The sequence below is a fragment of the Chelonus insularis genome, unplaced genomic scaffold (assembly GCF_013357705.1).
Source record: "Chelonus insularis isolate UGA/USDA-ARS -01 unplaced genomic scaffold, ASM1335770v1 contig_94_pilon, whole genome shotgun sequence".
NCBI classification, from domain to species: Eukaryota; Metazoa; Arthropoda; class Insecta; order Hymenoptera; family Braconidae; genus Chelonus; species Chelonus insularis.
Window position 1 is genome coordinate 511,302 of NW_023276783.1, and position 17,067 is coordinate 528,368.

General features: G+C 32.2%; 4 protein-coding genes across 4 annotated transcripts in view; 1 reads left to right on the forward strand and 3 right to left on the reverse strand.

Annotated features, from left to right (window-relative positions):
* Positions 1–301: 301 nt before the first annotated feature.
* Positions 302–3,563, forward strand: LOC118072752 (hemicentin-2-like). The gene is made up of 6 exons (XM_035092852.1): positions 302–906; positions 1,221–1,350; positions 1,754–1,953; positions 2,034–2,354; positions 2,427–2,921; positions 2,995–3,563. Exons 1-6 carry the CDS (start codon positions 522–524, stop codon positions 3,546–3,548), a joined length of 2,085 nt encoding a protein of 694 aa, XP_034948743.1. The 5' UTR covers positions 302–521; the 3' UTR covers positions 3,549–3,563.
* On the reverse strand, positions 3,557–4,572 carry LOC118072754 (transcription elongation factor 1 homolog). The gene is made up of 3 exons (XM_035092854.1): positions 4,394–4,572; positions 4,098–4,224; positions 3,557–3,963 (listed from the first exon to the last, which is right to left on the reverse strand). Exons 2-3 carry the CDS (start codon positions 4,211–4,213, stop codon positions 3,831–3,833), a joined length of 249 nt encoding a protein of 82 aa, XP_034948745.1. The 5' UTR covers positions 4,214–4,224; positions 4,394–4,572; the 3' UTR covers positions 3,557–3,830.
* A 272-nt stretch (positions 4,573–4,844) lies between these two features.
* Positions 4,845–6,658, reverse strand: Rpn7 (regulatory particle non-ATPase 7). Its single transcript, XM_035092853.1, has 5 exons — positions 6,426–6,658; positions 5,842–6,193; positions 5,427–5,755; positions 5,181–5,349; positions 4,845–5,100 (listed from the first exon to the last, which is right to left on the reverse strand). The coding sequence occupies exons 1-5, from the start codon at positions 6,568–6,570 to the stop codon at positions 4,926–4,928; spliced, it is 1,170 nt and encodes a 389-aa protein (XP_034948744.1). The 5' UTR covers positions 6,571–6,658; the 3' UTR covers positions 4,845–4,925.
* Positions 6,659–7,161: 503 nt separating this feature from the next.
* The window catches only part of Tdg (Thymine DNA glycosylase), a 29,785-nt gene continuing 19,879 nt past the window's right edge, over positions 7,162–17,067 (reverse strand). The window contains exons 6-9 of the mRNA XM_035093265.1: positions 16,760–16,829; positions 13,506–13,655; positions 12,818–12,960; positions 7,162–12,639 (exon numbers count right to left, since the gene is read on the reverse strand). Coding sequence (XP_034949156.1) covers positions 10,639–12,639; positions 12,818–12,960; positions 13,506–13,655; positions 16,760–16,829 — 2,364 coding nt within the window. The 3' untranslated portion in view covers positions 7,162–10,638. The remainder of the gene's footprint in view (positions 12,640–12,817; positions 12,961–13,505; positions 13,656–16,759; positions 16,830–17,067) is intronic.

Sequence of the window (17,067 nt, forward strand, 5' to 3'; positions counted from 1 at the left end):
GCTATTGAAGAAAAACATGTTAGATGATTTTCATTGTGACTGAAACGTCTAAGGCGTGGTTGAATACGTTCACACGTGTACCCACTCAACAAAATATAATACATGATGTATAAATGAATATATGGTCGAGTTTAGAATTATATTACCTTCCATATAATGATAACAGACTGGAATAATAAGGATAGCAGTAGAGGAGACAGGGTTGGATACGCACGCATGGCTTCGTACTCCGTTTGGGGTTCTGCGTCTTCCGCTTCAAACAGGACTGACCAGTCAGTTGTCAGAGCTTAGACAGATTACAATAGCATTCATCAATTCTTGGACATATTTTTCCATAAATTCCGCGAAAAATTGAGTTATCTAGTTCTATAGAAACAAATGGTTGATTTATCAAACGAAATGCGACGAACTGAAGTGACTTGAGTGTTGAAAAATACATTGGAATCTGTGTCAATGACTTACATTGAGTTACCTACTTATTGTCCTATGATTGTTTCCGTAATGTTTAAATAATACCAATCATGAGGACTATACTAATTGGATCAATTACCTTCTTAGGAATTTTAATGTTCAGTGATATATGCTGTGGTGAACAAAGGTTTTTAGATACTCCTCCTAGTTATCAAGAAGTTGCAACAGGTGATGATGTACGGTTAGCATGTAAAGTCCAAGACAAAAAAGGTCAATGTATTTGGCAGAAAGACCGTAAGCCCATTGGAATGTATCCTGATAAGTATGAGTGGGCTAATGGTCAAGGGAATGATAGGAATGATGCCGATTGTACCCTTCTTATCAGAAGAGCATCTTTGGATTTTGATGATGGTATTTGGGAATGCCAGGTAACACCTGGGGATTTTACTAGACAGGATGCTCTTACTTCATTACCTTCTCGACTTCTTGTTAAAGGTGCTTTTATCTGTATAATTAAACAATTTTTCGTCTTACATAAAATGATCAAGTTACTAGAAATTGCATATTTTAGATTTCGAAATGAATTTCATTTCACTGCGTAACCAAATAAGTATACATGTTAATTTCAAGAGAAATTACTAGAAAATTCAGAGAATAATATTTTAGTTCAAGTTTGTTGGTAGTAAATAAGATTATATTGGTTGGAATAAATTTTAGTTTCTGATTATTAGAGTGGAAAAATAAAAGATTTCGGATTAGTGAATAATTCTAATCGATTTTTAATTAATTTTTATTTGTAATTTTGCTAGTAAAACCAAGAAAACCTCGTTTGGAATACGGTGGAGCAATTTTGACAGGGGCTCTGACGTTAAGAGAAGGTCAAGAGGTCACCATTTCCTGCGTTTCTCGATATGGAAATCCTCCAGCACTTATTAAATGGTAAATCCAACTTTACATTAATTAATTTTATCAAAATAAATATCTATCTTCATTCAAATCTAGAACAATGATATATCAAATTATTTAAAAAAAAAAATTTACAATTATCATCATTTTTTATCACAGTCATTCATAGGCATGAAAAAAAATTCTAAAAAAGCGTGTTTAACATGAGTTTTAAATAATATCATATGACAAGTGTAATAAACTGTTATACCAAGATGTAAATCAAGAGTGCGTAACGTTGTCCTCGGAGCTTTTATTCATACTCAGTAGAAAGGGTTGTCTAAAAGGATCGTCTTTTCCGTTTTACGGTCTGATGAAACTAGCCGCTCCTTATCCAACTCAGTGATATAAAATATGTATATCGTAAACTTATGTGTATGTATGTATGTTCGTATAGGTTTATTGGAGGCGACGAGGTCGAACCACTCAGAGAACAAACCAATGCCACTGAGGTTGATAGTCCCAAGACCTGGGCAGCTCATAGTCTTTTAAGAGTCCGAGGAGATAGAGAAAATCATGGTTTACCGATAAGATGTCTCAGTTTACATCCTTCAAGCCCTTTACCTGCTATTGCTGAATGTCGTCTTGATATTCATTGTAATAAATAAATTTATTTACACTTTGAATAAAATTGAATACTATTTAGAAGGTTTTTATTATAAATTAATGTTATTTAGATTCACCAGAGGTTCGTATAGAAACCAGCCCTCGAGTTCTAACATCAGCACTAGAAGATTCTAGTAGCTTCTTAAGTCTAAAATGTCTAGCTGATGCTAATCCACCAGCAAACATACGATGGTACAAAGATTCAGTGGCTTTAGAAAGGTATAATTCAATGGATTCATTGAGTCAAAACTTCACTCACAGAAATGGAACATTAAGTGGTTCAGAAATACGATTTGAACCTGTGAAGCAGCAAGATGCAGGTCTTTATTCATGCAAGGGAATTAATGTTATAGGAGAAAGTATTCCAGCTAACTACCGATTGGATGTTCAATGTAATTAGACTTTTAATTAATTTATAAACGTATTTAGACAATAATCTAATCAAATTTTAACATGTTTAATAGTTGGCCCACGACTGAAATCTACAAGTAAAATCAATGAAACAGCAGGAGAGTTTGAATCAATTGCTCTATTAGCAGCAGATGTGGATCCTTTTGAATGTAATGAATTTGAGGCTAATCCTCCAGCACGATATCGATGGATTCACATCAGAGGTGGTGTATCACATCCAGTTGAAAATTTTATTGGCGAAGAAACAGGATCAAGGAAGCTTAAATTAAAAAATGTTGCTTGGGCTGATGAAGGAGAGTATCGTTGTGTAGCTTACAACGTCATTAATGGTGTACGGAGAGAGATAACATCTGATTCAAAGTATATTCTACATATTTCTGGACCTCCAGAAATTCAGACCAAGCCAGTTGATGGTGAAGATGACAAGAACTTTGGAGAATCTGTAGGATGGGTAGGGGAACCTGTTCATATGCTAAGATCAAGATTTTGTTCAAGACCTCCACCAAAGTTAGTTGCTTGGCAATGGGGAAGTTCTCACATTCGTGCAGGTTAATATTACTTTCAATTAAAACAATAATTTACCTATTAGAAATGATTCTTAATTATTTTTCATATTTGTAGGTGAAAGTATTGAACCAAAATATGATGCTTTACCTTTGGAGCCAATAACAGAGAATAATGAGCGAACAAATTGCTACTGGGCAAAATTAGAAATTCGTAATTTACAAAAAGAAGACTCTAGAATATACAGTTTATTAATTGAAAGTGAAAAAGGTCGTGATTCGACAAATTTAAAATTAATTGTAAGAGATCCAATGGAGATAAAAATAATCGCAATAGCTGGAAGTATTGGAATATTTTTATTTTTGGTAGTAATTGGATTGGCTTCATACTCACTTTTCAAAGCACGTCATCGTCGGTACAGAAAAAAATGTGGAGAAGAAGAGGAAGATGGAAGTATTGCAGCAGATGCATTTTATTCCACTACCACTACAACGAATCGCCAAAAAACTACACCAACTAGTAAAATTTATGTAAGAAAAACTCCTCAAGAAGGAGGCCTCGCAGTTATGTATGATTATAATCAAATTGTTAAAAATTCTGGAACATTAAGTCCTGAAGCATTAAAAGTTAGAAGGGCTCCAGCTGTTCTTCAACCTCCTACAATTGTATAACAAACCAGTTAAAAATTAATTTTTATATTTATTTCGATATTTTACACCAATTAGTAACGACATAATACTCCCAGTTGTCGCTCGTACGTATTATGAATTATTTATTTGTTAAATAATTTAAATATATATTTCCTCTATATTTTGTAGTCATTTGTGATTGTTTAATCGCTTAAGAGTAGAGTATGATTGAAATATCTTATAATAGGCCGAATAATATCTTATTGTCTTAATATCATGAATCAAATATCACTTGTTCATCATTATTTGATAAGTATTTAATTATTAGTTGGCAGCATCACATGCATCAATCCAGTCATTATATACATCTAATGGATCAGATAAAACGTTCACTGTAGTTTGATACTCTTCTGAACAAATACGACAGCTGATTTTAGCTGTTTTCCTTACTTTCTCCCTAAAAATAATTATTGTTAATTAATGTAATATTAATAATTTATAATAAATTGTTTTTAAATTTAAAACAAAGGTCTTTTTTAATTTTTGATATGAAAAAAATTATTTAAAATAAAAATCGAACATTTAACTAACATTTTGACTTCACAAGATTTTTCATGATTGCAAAATGGACATGTAAATTGTGTTTCAAGTGGTTCTATTGCTTTTCGTTTAACTGGTGCTTGTCTTTTACTCTTTTTGCGACCCATCTTCTTTTAATCTGCAAAAATAACATTTTCATATCACATTCAATTCAAGAATAAATATTTACTATACTTTGATATGTGTTGTATACAAAGTAGTGTTTCAAAACATTGTTGACAAAAGGTTGTTCAATGACAATAGATATGTAAAAAAATCTGTAAATTATATTGAGAAACAATACTTACTCTAAATAAATATCAGTAAATATCAATAATAGTCCTATGTCAATATTTTTACACAAATAAACAAAAAAAAACCATGTATTTATCGATATTTTAACAGTTTATCAAGCACTATACTTTAATGGCTGCCACCGCAAACAATATGGCTATGAATGAAAGATGCCGACGTTGTACAGTCACAACCGGGCCCCACATTCTTTTACCCACAACTTTGGTAAGGTGGGAAATTTAATCTACTTCCTATATTGTATTATTGAACAATTTTTAACTATTTGTTTCTTTACCCATCAACTACTTACGTGTCTTTTCTAGGAACAAAATTATTATATATAAAAAATATATACATAAATTTCAATTTTTATAATTTATATAATTCTTTTACAAAATTATGATAAAATTTTTAACTTACAATTAATTTTTATTTTGGAGTTATATCATAGAAAAAAATTATATCTTAACGGACAAAGTAACCAAAAATGTTGCTTAATTTATTGATACAAATAATATTACTTTCATAAGTGCATTTGAACTCAACTTAAATATTTATAACACGCGACAGCTTTTGGACCCTGTTGAGAAGAAGGTCTCCTTGCTTAACCATTGCTTGGTATTGCCAATTCTTACTGTCTGGTCTGTTTGTTTCAACGACTCCACCAACACGATCTACTTTACAATGTAATCGTCCAGCTGCAATATAACGTGATAATTCCCTGGAAATAAAAATATTTCGAATATTTTTTTTATCCACGTAATCTAAATCTATAAATTTCATTCATTTAAAATAACATACTGATCAACATAATCCACAGTAACACCAAAAGCTTCAGCCATGTATTGTAAGGTAAGAGATCGGTAAGACTCCAATAGTTGAGTATAAGCTGAAATACGCATCTCCCTGACATAATAACGATAATGTGGATTAATTAAGTAATCACTTTTCAATAAACCTTCGACATGAGCTGAAAATTAAATATTTTCAAACTTAGATTTAATCTCTTTAGACATTGCTACTAAATTTTCCTGAAATAGAAATTACCAAGATTTTTGAAGAAATCAGCGTAATGACAATTGTATAAGGAGAACAAGTATTCTTTACAGTCAGGATTATTGTGCAAAACTTCTAAAATTTCAGAACCTTTTATGATCTTGTCTCGTAATTCATTCCTTGGTAAACTGATCATGCTTAAATATACAGTATATCTAACAAAAGTATTGTAATCCATCAGCTCATAGCTCGTAAACGTGCTTATGGTATCAAGGAAAAAATTGGCAGCTTCTTTAAAATCTCGAACTGCTATACAATAAGTTCCTTGATAAACTTTTAGACGGTTTCTTCTATCCCAATCACCTCCTTCTTCAATTAAACTGTAAACATTATCGAACAGAATAACAGTAATATTATAAAATACCTTATTACTGATTAACGATAAGCATCTGAATTTATGTTTTACCTTTTTGCTTTATCAATATTTCTGGTAATGTGATCATGGTCTAAATAAAATAAACCAATTCTAATGTTATGGAAAACAATGTCTAGTCTATGACCTAATGAGACAGTTTTTTCATAAGTCTTTCTGAATGCTGAGATGGCTCCGTCTTTGTCTCCAATACGACATAAATGCTCTGATTTTTTAAGATTTGCTTCTCTAACTTCCATTTCACCTAGATTTTTTTCAGCATCTTCAATCGCATCATCTAATGCCTTTAATTGTTCACGATTACACGTCTTCATTTTTTCTAAAAGAGCTTCATCTACTGGCCAATCAAGATCACGACAAACTTCTTCGTAAAACGGAGCCATATCTACAAAAATAATTAATAGAATAAATAGTTGAACAATATGAGATTATTGAAAAATCTTGATAGTTGAAAATTAAAAAATGTTTGTTATCAAGACTTTAAAGAATCATATTAAGAGATATTTTTTAGACCAAATTAAATTTGTCATTATAAAATAAAATAATAGAATCAAAAGATTAATTTATTATAATTAATATATTTAGTAGATTATTTATTTATAAAAGTGCAATCTCACTGTCGGCTTTTATGGCATCCATCAACTTAGCCTTTAAAGTTTCATCATTCTTGTGTTCAGGTAAACTTAACAGAAATTTTGTCTGGGCCAACTCCAAATTTGGATTTTTTTCCAAACCATCATCTTCAAAATTTTCTAATGGCATTGTGAATAGTTTATAAAAATTTTATTAACACTCAGAAAGACGAACAAACACTTTCCGACCGAGTAAAAGAAGAGAAATATGTGACATAGAAGCTCAATCTCAAAATTTTATCATACAAAAGTGTTTAGTACGCAAGCTAACTGAGTGTGGCGCTATGGTCAACTTCATTTGCGAGTTTTGAATTGTTCTCATGTTATAAAATATTATTTCATTTATTGTTGAATGATAATTGTTCTTTTTATTATGAATTTAAGAATTCGCGTTTTATTGAATTATATAATGTTGTTTAGTTAGAAAATGAACAACTGATGTCTATTTTTAGAAGAAAAACTCTTTCGAAACTATTTTCGTCCATGCTTGTAGTATTCTTGCTGCAGGTGTCGCTCAGTGTTGAAGTCCAAATTGAATTTGAATTTAAAAATCGAATGAAGGAGAGAAATACAGCTAAACTTACATACAAATAATACAAAAAAAACACAAAATTAATTTTAAGAATAACATTTTAGTTTAATGAATTGTACTTAAAAATATAAAGTAGCATATTGAAATAAAAGGTGAGAGTAACAGGTCTGAATAAAAGAAGTTTCAATCTTTTTTTTTTTTAATGGACAGCCTGCATTTATAGTGACTGAAGAATCAAAAGGGAAATAGTCGCGCATAATTAATTAATAATTATTTTGGCGTAACTTAAGATCGACTATTACCTTTGTACCAAGTAAACATACACACTTGTATGTTCAGCATAAAAATCTTTACTACTTAATGTTCATTGATCGTTAAACAGACAATAACTCCATTCCATTTTTTCTTGCACACTCTTGCATACTTTTTTTTTTTATCATAAATTGTTCACTACCAAAAATTACTTATACAAGTTAAAAATTCAATGTTTTACATACCAATTAATGTAGCATAATTCATTTACTACGATTTTATAAAAAAAAATTATAACAATAATTGGACAGATTGATGGATGAATTCAAACTATGTATAGATAATCAATCATATTAATTTGATTTAATCAAGTGAAATAATTATTTGTAAGTAAACAATCTATGGAAAATATTAAAATTTATTTCAATGATAAATTTATTCATTTATTAATGACGAATTTCTTATAAATGATAATGAAGACAGCATGAAAGTTGATGTATACCCTGAAATTTAGAGTCGATAGCAGACACTGAAGCTGCGATCGACAATTAATGAAAGTGGTTGATTAAATCGAATAGTTATAAAGATATTCAGATCATTCGAACGGCCGTTGAACAGTCTACAGATGAGTAAAATATACGACTAATTGTAAATTGTAAAGTACAGTATTCATTAGGTAAAGGAAATAGAATAGTAGCATTCAAGATATTTTTGAACATTAAAATGAGAGAATTTGAAAAAGTGATTAAAAAATATGTTGTTGGCCGAAAACATGGCCCAAACTCTCTGATTCACTTATTCTCACGATAAAACTCGATGCGCAACAGCGATTCATTGATCTGTCTGTATAATATAATAATAATATAATTACTGTATTCTTAATAACTAATTTTTGTATTTATTATATATTAATTTACAATGATTTAGTTGTCGCTGATTAAATCATTCTCTTTATTCAGCCGATTAATTGATCAATCAATGAGTTTATTGATAAAATAACTGGGCGATAGTTCGCATTATTTATTCAATAAGTAATGGTAATTTCCATTATGTTGAATAATTAACATTTAATGACACTCACATAATTCTGTAGAGATCGTAAATGGACACGATCTTTATCAAAACATCAAATAGTTAATAGATGTCGATTGATTTTCAATCATTGAGGCCGATAGAATGAAAGAAACATCTATATACTTATATATAATATAGACAGCAGTTATATAGCATCAACGACTTCAATCTATACCCTGTGCAACGCCTCCTTCATCTGTCGACACATTCTATGATGATTATTTGACAATTGTTAATTTGTTTTCATATTGGCTAGTTATTCTGTAATATGTATATATTTATATATATTTTTTTGTTTTTTTTATTTCATTACACAATATCTATTTATATTTTTTTTTATATTTATATATTATATGTATAGTAAAACTGATGCATCATTTTACAGCAGCATATTAGCGTCAAAGGTGTATCGGTGTGTCAACGTAATCTAGATTTATCTGCGATTTATCTCATCTGCTCTTATTATTCTTCATTGCCCTATTGTTTTATCTACTAATTAATATATGCCATGCATCAGTCATTTAATCACCATTACATACTCAACTGTGAAAACATAATAGAATATTAATTATGGCATAAACGTAACATAACGCAACTCTATTACATCGTTTCAATGCATCATCTTCATCATCGTCATCATCATTCTCACTACTTTTCCACTATTTCTCTATTATCTAAGAAAAATTAAATACAAAAAAAATCTATATTTAATCTCGCTTGTTTTCTTTTTTTTCTTATGATTATTATTATTATTATTCTTTCGTGACTTTTCGCCTATTGTAAAATAGAAAAATTAAAAAAAAATATATGTACAAATATATTTGTCTGTATTTAAAATATAAGTAAAATTTAGAATAAACCAGTATGATAACAATAATGAAGATGGCAATTAGCAATGGCAAATTTATTTTAATTATTTTTTTTGTATTTTTCATAATTATAAATTGTCAATGACAATGATAACAACACCGATGAAAATTCGTTTTGTTTTTTTTTCATTAATATAATTGTATGTACAACGACCGCCAGTGATTAACGGAGATCGGCGAAATAATAACAACACTGAAACAAGGTTCATTCGATATCATTTCATTTCTATGTTTAATTTTTACTATTATATTTTCATACTCAACGTATTATTCGTATTTTTGAGATTATGTTTATTTTTTTTTTTAACTTTTTTTCTGTTACTGGATTCCTGACTTGTAGAATAACTTATTGATTAATAGAAAAAAAAAATAAAACACAAAAAACCACGTATCACGTAGCCTCAACGAACTCATAACGTATTCTACGATGATCTTTGTATGTACATAATAATATCATATAATACTCCACATTTTTATTTTCACCGGCAAAATATTCGGAATGCACAAATCACATTCACAGTTTGTAAATATAATAATTAATGACAATGAAGTTAATCTAAGGCAACAATAACAACAACAACAACATCAACAACAACTAAGTCAGGATACGTACGGTACAAATTGCACGTTTATTATAGCACCTTACTGGCCATTATCATTTATAACAATTTTAAGTTAAAGTATTCTCATTTATTAATTGTGTCTATTATAGGATTAGATTTTAATCAAAGTCTCCACAATATTTATAGTTCATTTAAACGTATTTATTTGATTGAATAAGCATATTCATCTTCATAATTTATTGAATATTTATGCAATAAAATAAATGGAATTTTCCAAATGATTAAATACAAGCTAAAATATGAATTGTGAAAAACTTTTATTAAAATCTAATAAATACGAATAGGCCATACGATGAGTATTGATTGATAAACTTGAATTTGAGCATAATGATAAGTCGAATAGTTACCCGAATCATTTTATTCGCCGATCTCCGAGTGCCGAGTCGTGAATCAACGAGATATAACCCGGCATGATTGATTCAACTGAAAGCACTATTCGTTGCGGGTGGACTAGATTAATTCTAATCGCGTCGCCGTAATTACAGACTGTTATTATTCATTTACTCTTAATTAATCATTAGTAATTCATATTTATTTATTTATCATTATCATCACCATCATCATCGTCATCATTATCATTACTATTATTATTATTATTATTTATTTATTATTATTATTATTATAATTAATATGACATTTTTTTCAACTATCATTTAAAACAATTTCATTATACAGTTGATAAAAATTTTATTGTCTAGCAAAAACGGCGACGCGCTTGTAAAAATTTGCCGTAATGCCAAGTTTTTTTGGGTGCATCAGGCATGCCAAGAAAACTCTAGAGTGTAAAAATACGTAAAAAAAAGGTAGTAATTCAGCGTAAATTTTATGTGTCACGCTTACATTGATTATCATACGCCATCATATGCGAGGTCAACGGGTGGCCTGTGATGAGATTGAAGGTAGGGAGGTGATGCAGAATTTCCAGGACTTCCAGTAGAACCGGTCACGCCATAGCCACCAGGATAATTAGGACTAGGTGCGTGGATACCAGCTGGAGGTGTTGGGTATGATTCGAAGGAACTTGAATAGGATGTATTATAAGGATAAGGATTAGCCATGTGACCTAAAGATGGATGCATTCCACTCATTCCGCTCATTCCACCCATTCCATAAGTACGTTGCATAAGGCTAGACTCTAGACCTCCAAATAGATAACCATTAGTGGGTCCCATTGGCGGTACGGGGTAATGAGGGCCAGGGATAATATTTGAGTAAGAATTCCCAGATTGGCTCATGCTCGGTGTGTAATTACTGGACGCTAGATTTTCTACAGTGTAGGATTTGCTGTGTTGTTGTTGCTGCTGCTGCTGTTGTTGTTGTTGTTGCTGCTGCTGTGAATGTTGCTGTTGCTGTTGACCATCACGGCTATTCATGCCGTAAACTGAACCATAATTGTCTCCTAAAGAGTACAAATGTGATCCGGGATAGTTTCCTCCTCCACTTAAAGGGGGACTGTAGTTAGCATTCATTCCAGGACCAGAGAAACCCGACAAGTACGACTGGTGATGTGATTCAAGTTTGTCACCCATTCCATCATCAGAAATTCCAGAATGTAAGCGTTGATTACCCCCATCAGCTATGCTTGGAATTTGATCAACAAGAGACTCAAGGTCGCTTAAGCTCTTTGATGCAACATCTTGTCCAGAATTCGTCTTCATACCGTATTGTTCATGTGGATGAGGTGACATTGACGCATGCGTAGGTGTATGAGGATGACTTAACGGAGGTGTTTGGTGAGATTGATGAGAGTGTCCATCATCAGCACCTTGGCTCATTCCCGTTGGCGTTGTCTGATGTGGATGCCCGCTATGAGGCTCAGGAGTTTGTTGATCATGGAAACCCATATAACTTGTGTAATTTGAGTGTGATGGTGTACCTGGATTACTACCATGTGGGACTGAGCCATCTGTCGTACCCGCTGGATTGTACGCGCGGTGATCGCTATTAAGATTTTGAGCCATGCTGGTTGGTGGTTCAAAATCCGGGTGTTCGACACTTGGAGAAGTTAATGGCGATGGCTCGAGATTGTTTTCCGAAGACATGGCAGTATTGATCTCTGATGATAGATCGGAATGAGTGAACGACAGAGACATTGATTTTGGGCTTTGGCTGTAATGCTGTTGAAGATGAATAGGACTTTGCTTTGCACTCATGTATGGGCCACCGTCGTTCATACCCTGAGAGAAAAAATTCGATTCTTGTTGCGAATACGGTGCCATATGAGCAAAAGGCTTTGGAGGTGTCATTAACGAAGGTGAAAAACAATTAGAGACATTTCCATATCCATCACTAAGATGTACCATTCCTTGATGGTGTTGTTGTTGATGATGATGATGATGATGATGATGGTGATGAAGATGTTGTTGCTGCTGTTGCTGTTGTTGATGTATTAATTGTTCACGTTCTCTCACCTCTCTCTCCTGTTGTTTCTGCTGTTGATGAATTTTTTTAGGTCGTCCACGACGTTTCTTAATGACTTCTCCATTGGCGTCTAATTTATCAGAGTCTGGTAACGGCTGTTCATCGGGATTCTTGATCTTTTTCGGTCTTCCTCTTTTTTTCTTTCCAGGAATTAATCCTTGATCTTGTTTAGAATCACTTAAATCAGAATTTCTGTTTTCGCCGTCCATATCATCACCATATGTAGATTTTTTATCCTCTAATGCTTCAAGTTCTTTCTTTTTATGAATTTTCGGATCTGCAAATACGATATCTGATTCGTCTAAATGTGAAATTGTGCCATTTAAATAGTCTCGGAATTTTTTCAAAGCTGCGTAATATGGCACCTTATCTGCTGCGCGGGGTAATTGTGCACATCTGGCGCTGCTTGATGGCATCACCCACATGTACTGTGAATTAAATTAGCAAAATTTAGACAATGTGTACTGATAATAATAAATATACAAAAGTATGTACGACAATAGAATTTATTTATATTAAAAAGTTTCATTTTAAATATTTTGAATAAACGTTTTTATTTATCAAATTAACTCTATTGCATGTAATTATAATTAATATTCATCTTACCGTATTTGTTCCCTCAACTAAGCTCGGTTGTCTACCAAATCCAAACTCTTTTTTCCCCGAGAACACTTCATAGATAAGTTTCCCGTTAAATACTGCTATTTTTGGCTTGTACTTTTTTAACTTTTCCAGCAATAAATGACTACCTGAAATTGAAAGTAAAATTAAATTACATTTTCTTTTCAACTCAAAACTTTTAGACTTAACAACACGTGTCATGTAACAATAAAACTTTTCAGATCTGTCAATCTTAAGGCAAAAGTTTGAAGATCAAGTTTACTCTTGTTTAAACTACCAGTTGGATAGTTGACTCTCGAAATACTATCTATTGCACGATTAATCTATGATAAGCGGTGTCCAATAGTTTCGAGGCCAACTTTACTCCACTTTCATGAGTGAAAATTTAACAGTTTACTTCCTCATTCAAACTAAACTAGTTACTCGTAAGTGTAATAATGAAAAGATTATGGATTCAAAGTTTATTTTGTCAATGCTACTTATGTATTCTCTCCAACAACTTGATCTTGAACTTGATTACTTATTTATATCAATATGGAACTATTTTATAAGAAAAATTTTCTTCTTGAATAACTTCCGTGATATTCGTTTTTTATACACTATTTTTTCTCAACTTCGGATATCTTTTCTTAGAATATCAAGTAAAAGGAACATCTTTAAAGGGTTTACGAACCTTCTTTTATCTCTTTTCTCGTTAAATCGGCACTTCCTTTGGTCGCACGTGCAACCATATTAGTGAAACCAATTCCAAGGCGTAGGAGTTTGTAGTCGTCATCTGCAGTAAGTGGTTCTGGCGTCAAACCACTTAAATGTAAACATTTCCCTGAAATATAAAAAAATATGATAATCTTTGATTACTGTTTTATTTAAATTAATTAGTTTGATTTAATTATAAAATGATAATTTATTTAATAAATTAAATGATCAATTACCTAATTTATTGTTAAATTTTATTTCTCATGAATCACCAGAAAAGATTTGCCTTGTTAATGAATATTTCAATAACAAAGTTAATTGAAGAAAAAGAGATAAGTTTACTTTTGAATAATAGATTTGAATGAAAGTATAGAGAGAAGTATATGTGTTAAAGATGTCAAAATTTGATGAATTGCATGGCAAAAGAGCATAAACGAAAGTTTAAGGGAAGGTAGAACGAGAAGTTGTTGGAAGTTTTGGAATACAGGAATTTATGACTTTGCGGAAACTCATTGGTGCGCGTGAACTACCCACACAGCGAATGGCCTTGCGACCTTGGCTGAACTTTGGAAACAAAGTTAAGAGGTCGAAAGGAGAACGCTCGCTGCGTGCCCCAACATTTTCCATTTACTATCCGTGGAAAAGGGAAAAACAGATAAAAACAGCTAACAGTTACGATCAGAATAAACTTTAACGGAAGCTACAACAGTTTCTAGACAAGTTTTTTTTTCCCTTTTTTCACTTGTACTTTTACTCTACATTACTTTTATTAAATCTAACAACCACCTAAATCACTATATGATAAGATACCACTGATTCATAATACAATTGATTATAGAAGCTTCAAAACTTAATAGCAGGAATTCATGAACTTCTGATTGAAATTTCTCTTCAGCAGTATATTATATTAAACATGATTTAACATCATTAAATAAATAAATGAAATATAAAGCAAGTCTTTTTCCAGTATCTAGTAATGCGCCGGTCAGGTTTGAATCCAGGACACAGGTCGATGGTAACCTGTGTGACTGCGCTCCGGGATTCGTGTGTTGGGCGCGCCTGGAAAATCAATTTTCACAGGAACTTTCTCAGCATCATGAGCATACTCATCTCAAATTGCCTCTAAAAGAATAATTTACTGCGAATGAATTTTTTTCAATGCTTAATATACATATCCAGTTCACCAAGCTATATTTATTTACTTCCTGTATGTACTATTTCTCAACTGCTCTTTATATCGATTAAGTGAGTCCATATCGACGTAATTTGGTAGTTAATGACTATGCAGTAGAGCATAATAAGTGTATCTTGAGTGCAAGGAGCATTAGGTTCCTTGACAAATACCCAAGGGGAAAGCACGAAGGAAGAAAAAGCAAATACCCGAGTTTGGTTGATTTGCAGCACAGGGTACGCAAGGGTAGTGAACGTGGACAGAGTATGTAAGCTGCTATCGAGCGAGTACGCGGGGTTTACCCTCCCTTTTCCTCTAGTACTCCGCCCTCGCCCTGTTCCCTTTTACCCCTCTTTCACCTTCCCCTTCAGTAAATCGAGGGTGGATCGTGACGGCTGGGACGGGCGGTCCCGGGGGTGGCAGCACCACCAACGAACCTGGAGATCCCAGAGAGGGTATGCGGAGGGAGATAAAGCACTCGGGTACACGTTTTCCCACACTTTACTTCTCTTTCCTCTCTTCTACTTTTCTATCTCCCCACAACCACCACTCATTACACTTACCACCGCCATTGCGGCTACGACAAACTCTCTTTCTCTCTCTATTTTTTACGTAAAATCCTTTTTTCCTTCTCTTTATTCTCTTTTTTTCTCTCCTTTATTTATTCTTCGTCTCTTCTTATCTTCCTTCTTGTCGAGTACTTATTCGATGCATCACATCTATATATGTATACAATTGAATTTCTGTTCTCTGACACTCTTATTCGTGCTGTGATATCAAATTCATCACCATCATAATAAAGCAAAAGATGAGGAAGTAGAAAAAAAAATTTTACCTACTAAAGTTTTGGCAGAATATTTTTGTGTCAAGTAACTTTTACTTTTTTTCAACATTCTTGGCCACTGATAATTCTACAAGCTTTAAGACTTGGCATCTACAACCACAAACTTTCTCACACTTTCCTATACAATATAACACTTGTCGTAGAGTAAAACTTTTCCCGGATCTGCTAAAACCCAAAATTAGGTCAAGCTGCATAAATTGAGTCATCCGCATATATTTACAATTAAACTACAAGTCATTAAGGGCTCAATTATATCAGCTTTAAGTCATCATCAACTATCATAAATAATTCAAGTAATTACACGAGCCTATTATGAATTTATCATGATTATTATCACTTTATCAAATACAGTGGATTTTTTCTTTCAATTAAATTTTTCTGTAAACAACCCATAAAATCATGTAAAATGTAACTCTAAACATTGAATGTTGATAATCATACCAGAAACATGATTAAAACTTTACTTCATTGAATTTTTATACTGCCATTCAACAATCATATGAATCTATAGAACAATTTAAATAAAAAATAGTTTTATAAAAGTAAATGGTATTATTTAAATTCATTAAATAGAAAAAAAAAGACTCATACCAATTTAAATAATTGTAGGCCTGTATCACAAAGTAAATTTGAAGTTCATTTCACCATTATTTCCCTTTTGCAAGTTTTCCATACACACTTTATAAGCTTCAAACATTTTTTTAAGCATCACACCGCCAATATCTCATTACAGCTTTTTTACACGAGTTTTCTAGCATTTTCCCCTTCACATAGACTTCTCTACTCTTTTGATCTGTTCTTGCTATATGTAGGTCTCATTATAAATTTCTTGTCCTATGTTCTACCCTTGATGATGGTTGTTGGACTGTACTTTACCCTTTACCACCTACTCTACCGATACTTGCTTACTTGGATTCTCTTCTAGGTACCATCCCCTCGTTACTAACACTACGAAACCAACGCCCCTCCCGGGGAAACCCTGAAAAATCGAACGCAGCATTTCCCTGACCCTATACACTCCAGAAGGATAGTGGAAAACTCATGCATCCGTGTATGCGTGGATAATAGGTGCGAAGCATAAATCGTTTGGCTTGCTGAACCGCAAAATTGTTTTAGCCAACATAAAATCAAAGTTTCCATGATACTGTTACATGGATTAAATAGATGATACTTTTTTCTGGTGTCATTGACATTTTTAATGTATTGATCGACTCACAAAAGTGGTTTCCTGGTCCGGCGTAGTGGTGGCCCTTGTACGCAGCAAAAAGCCCAGGATTTATACCAATCTGAAAGCAGCATTCAGTATTTTCATTACTATTTATCAAAACAACAAGTATCACTACTACTAAATTATCATAATATCATCTGGTTCATCATCAACAAATCATAAATTTTATTAGGCCATCAGTGGAAATTAATGCTGGCCATTTTAATAAGTACCACCTGAATGTTGGTGTTAATGGATAAGTTTTACATAAAATAGTTCACATAACATTGATAGAAATTCATGAATTCGATAGTTAA

Bases quoted from the DNA above. Each gene is read 5' to 3' on its own strand.
- LOC118072752 (XM_035092852.1), top strand. From the start codon at position 522: ATGAGGACTATACTAATTGGATCAATTACCTTCTTAGGAATTTTAATG. The intron at 1,954-2,033 runs GTAATAAATAAA...AATGTTATTTAG, and splicing joins ATGTCGTCTTGATATTCATT to ATTCACCAGAGGTTCGTATA. The intron at 2,922-2,994 runs GTTAATATTACT...TCATATTTGTAG, and splicing joins AAGTTCTCACATTCGTGCAG to GTGAAAGTATTGAACCAAAA.
- LOC118072754 (XM_035092854.1), bottom strand. From the start codon at position 4,213: ATGGGTCGCAAAAAGAGTAAAAGACAAGCACCAGTTAAACGAAAAGCA. The intron at 3,964-4,097 runs GTTAGTTAAATG...AATTATTTTTAG, and splicing joins AAATCTTGTGAAGTCAAAAT to GGAGAAAGTAAGGAAAACAG.
- Rpn7 (XM_035092853.1), bottom strand. From the start codon at position 6,570: ATGCCATTAGAAAATTTTGAAGATGATGGTTTGGAAAAAAATCCAAAT. The intron at 5,350-5,426 runs GTAATTTCTATT...TTTAATTTTCAG, and splicing joins TGATTTCTTCAAAAATCTTG to CTCATGTCGAAGGTTTATTG. The intron at 5,101-5,180 runs GTATGTTATTTT...TTTTATTTCCAG, and splicing joins ACTGTGGATTATGTTGATCA to GGAATTATCACGTTATATTG.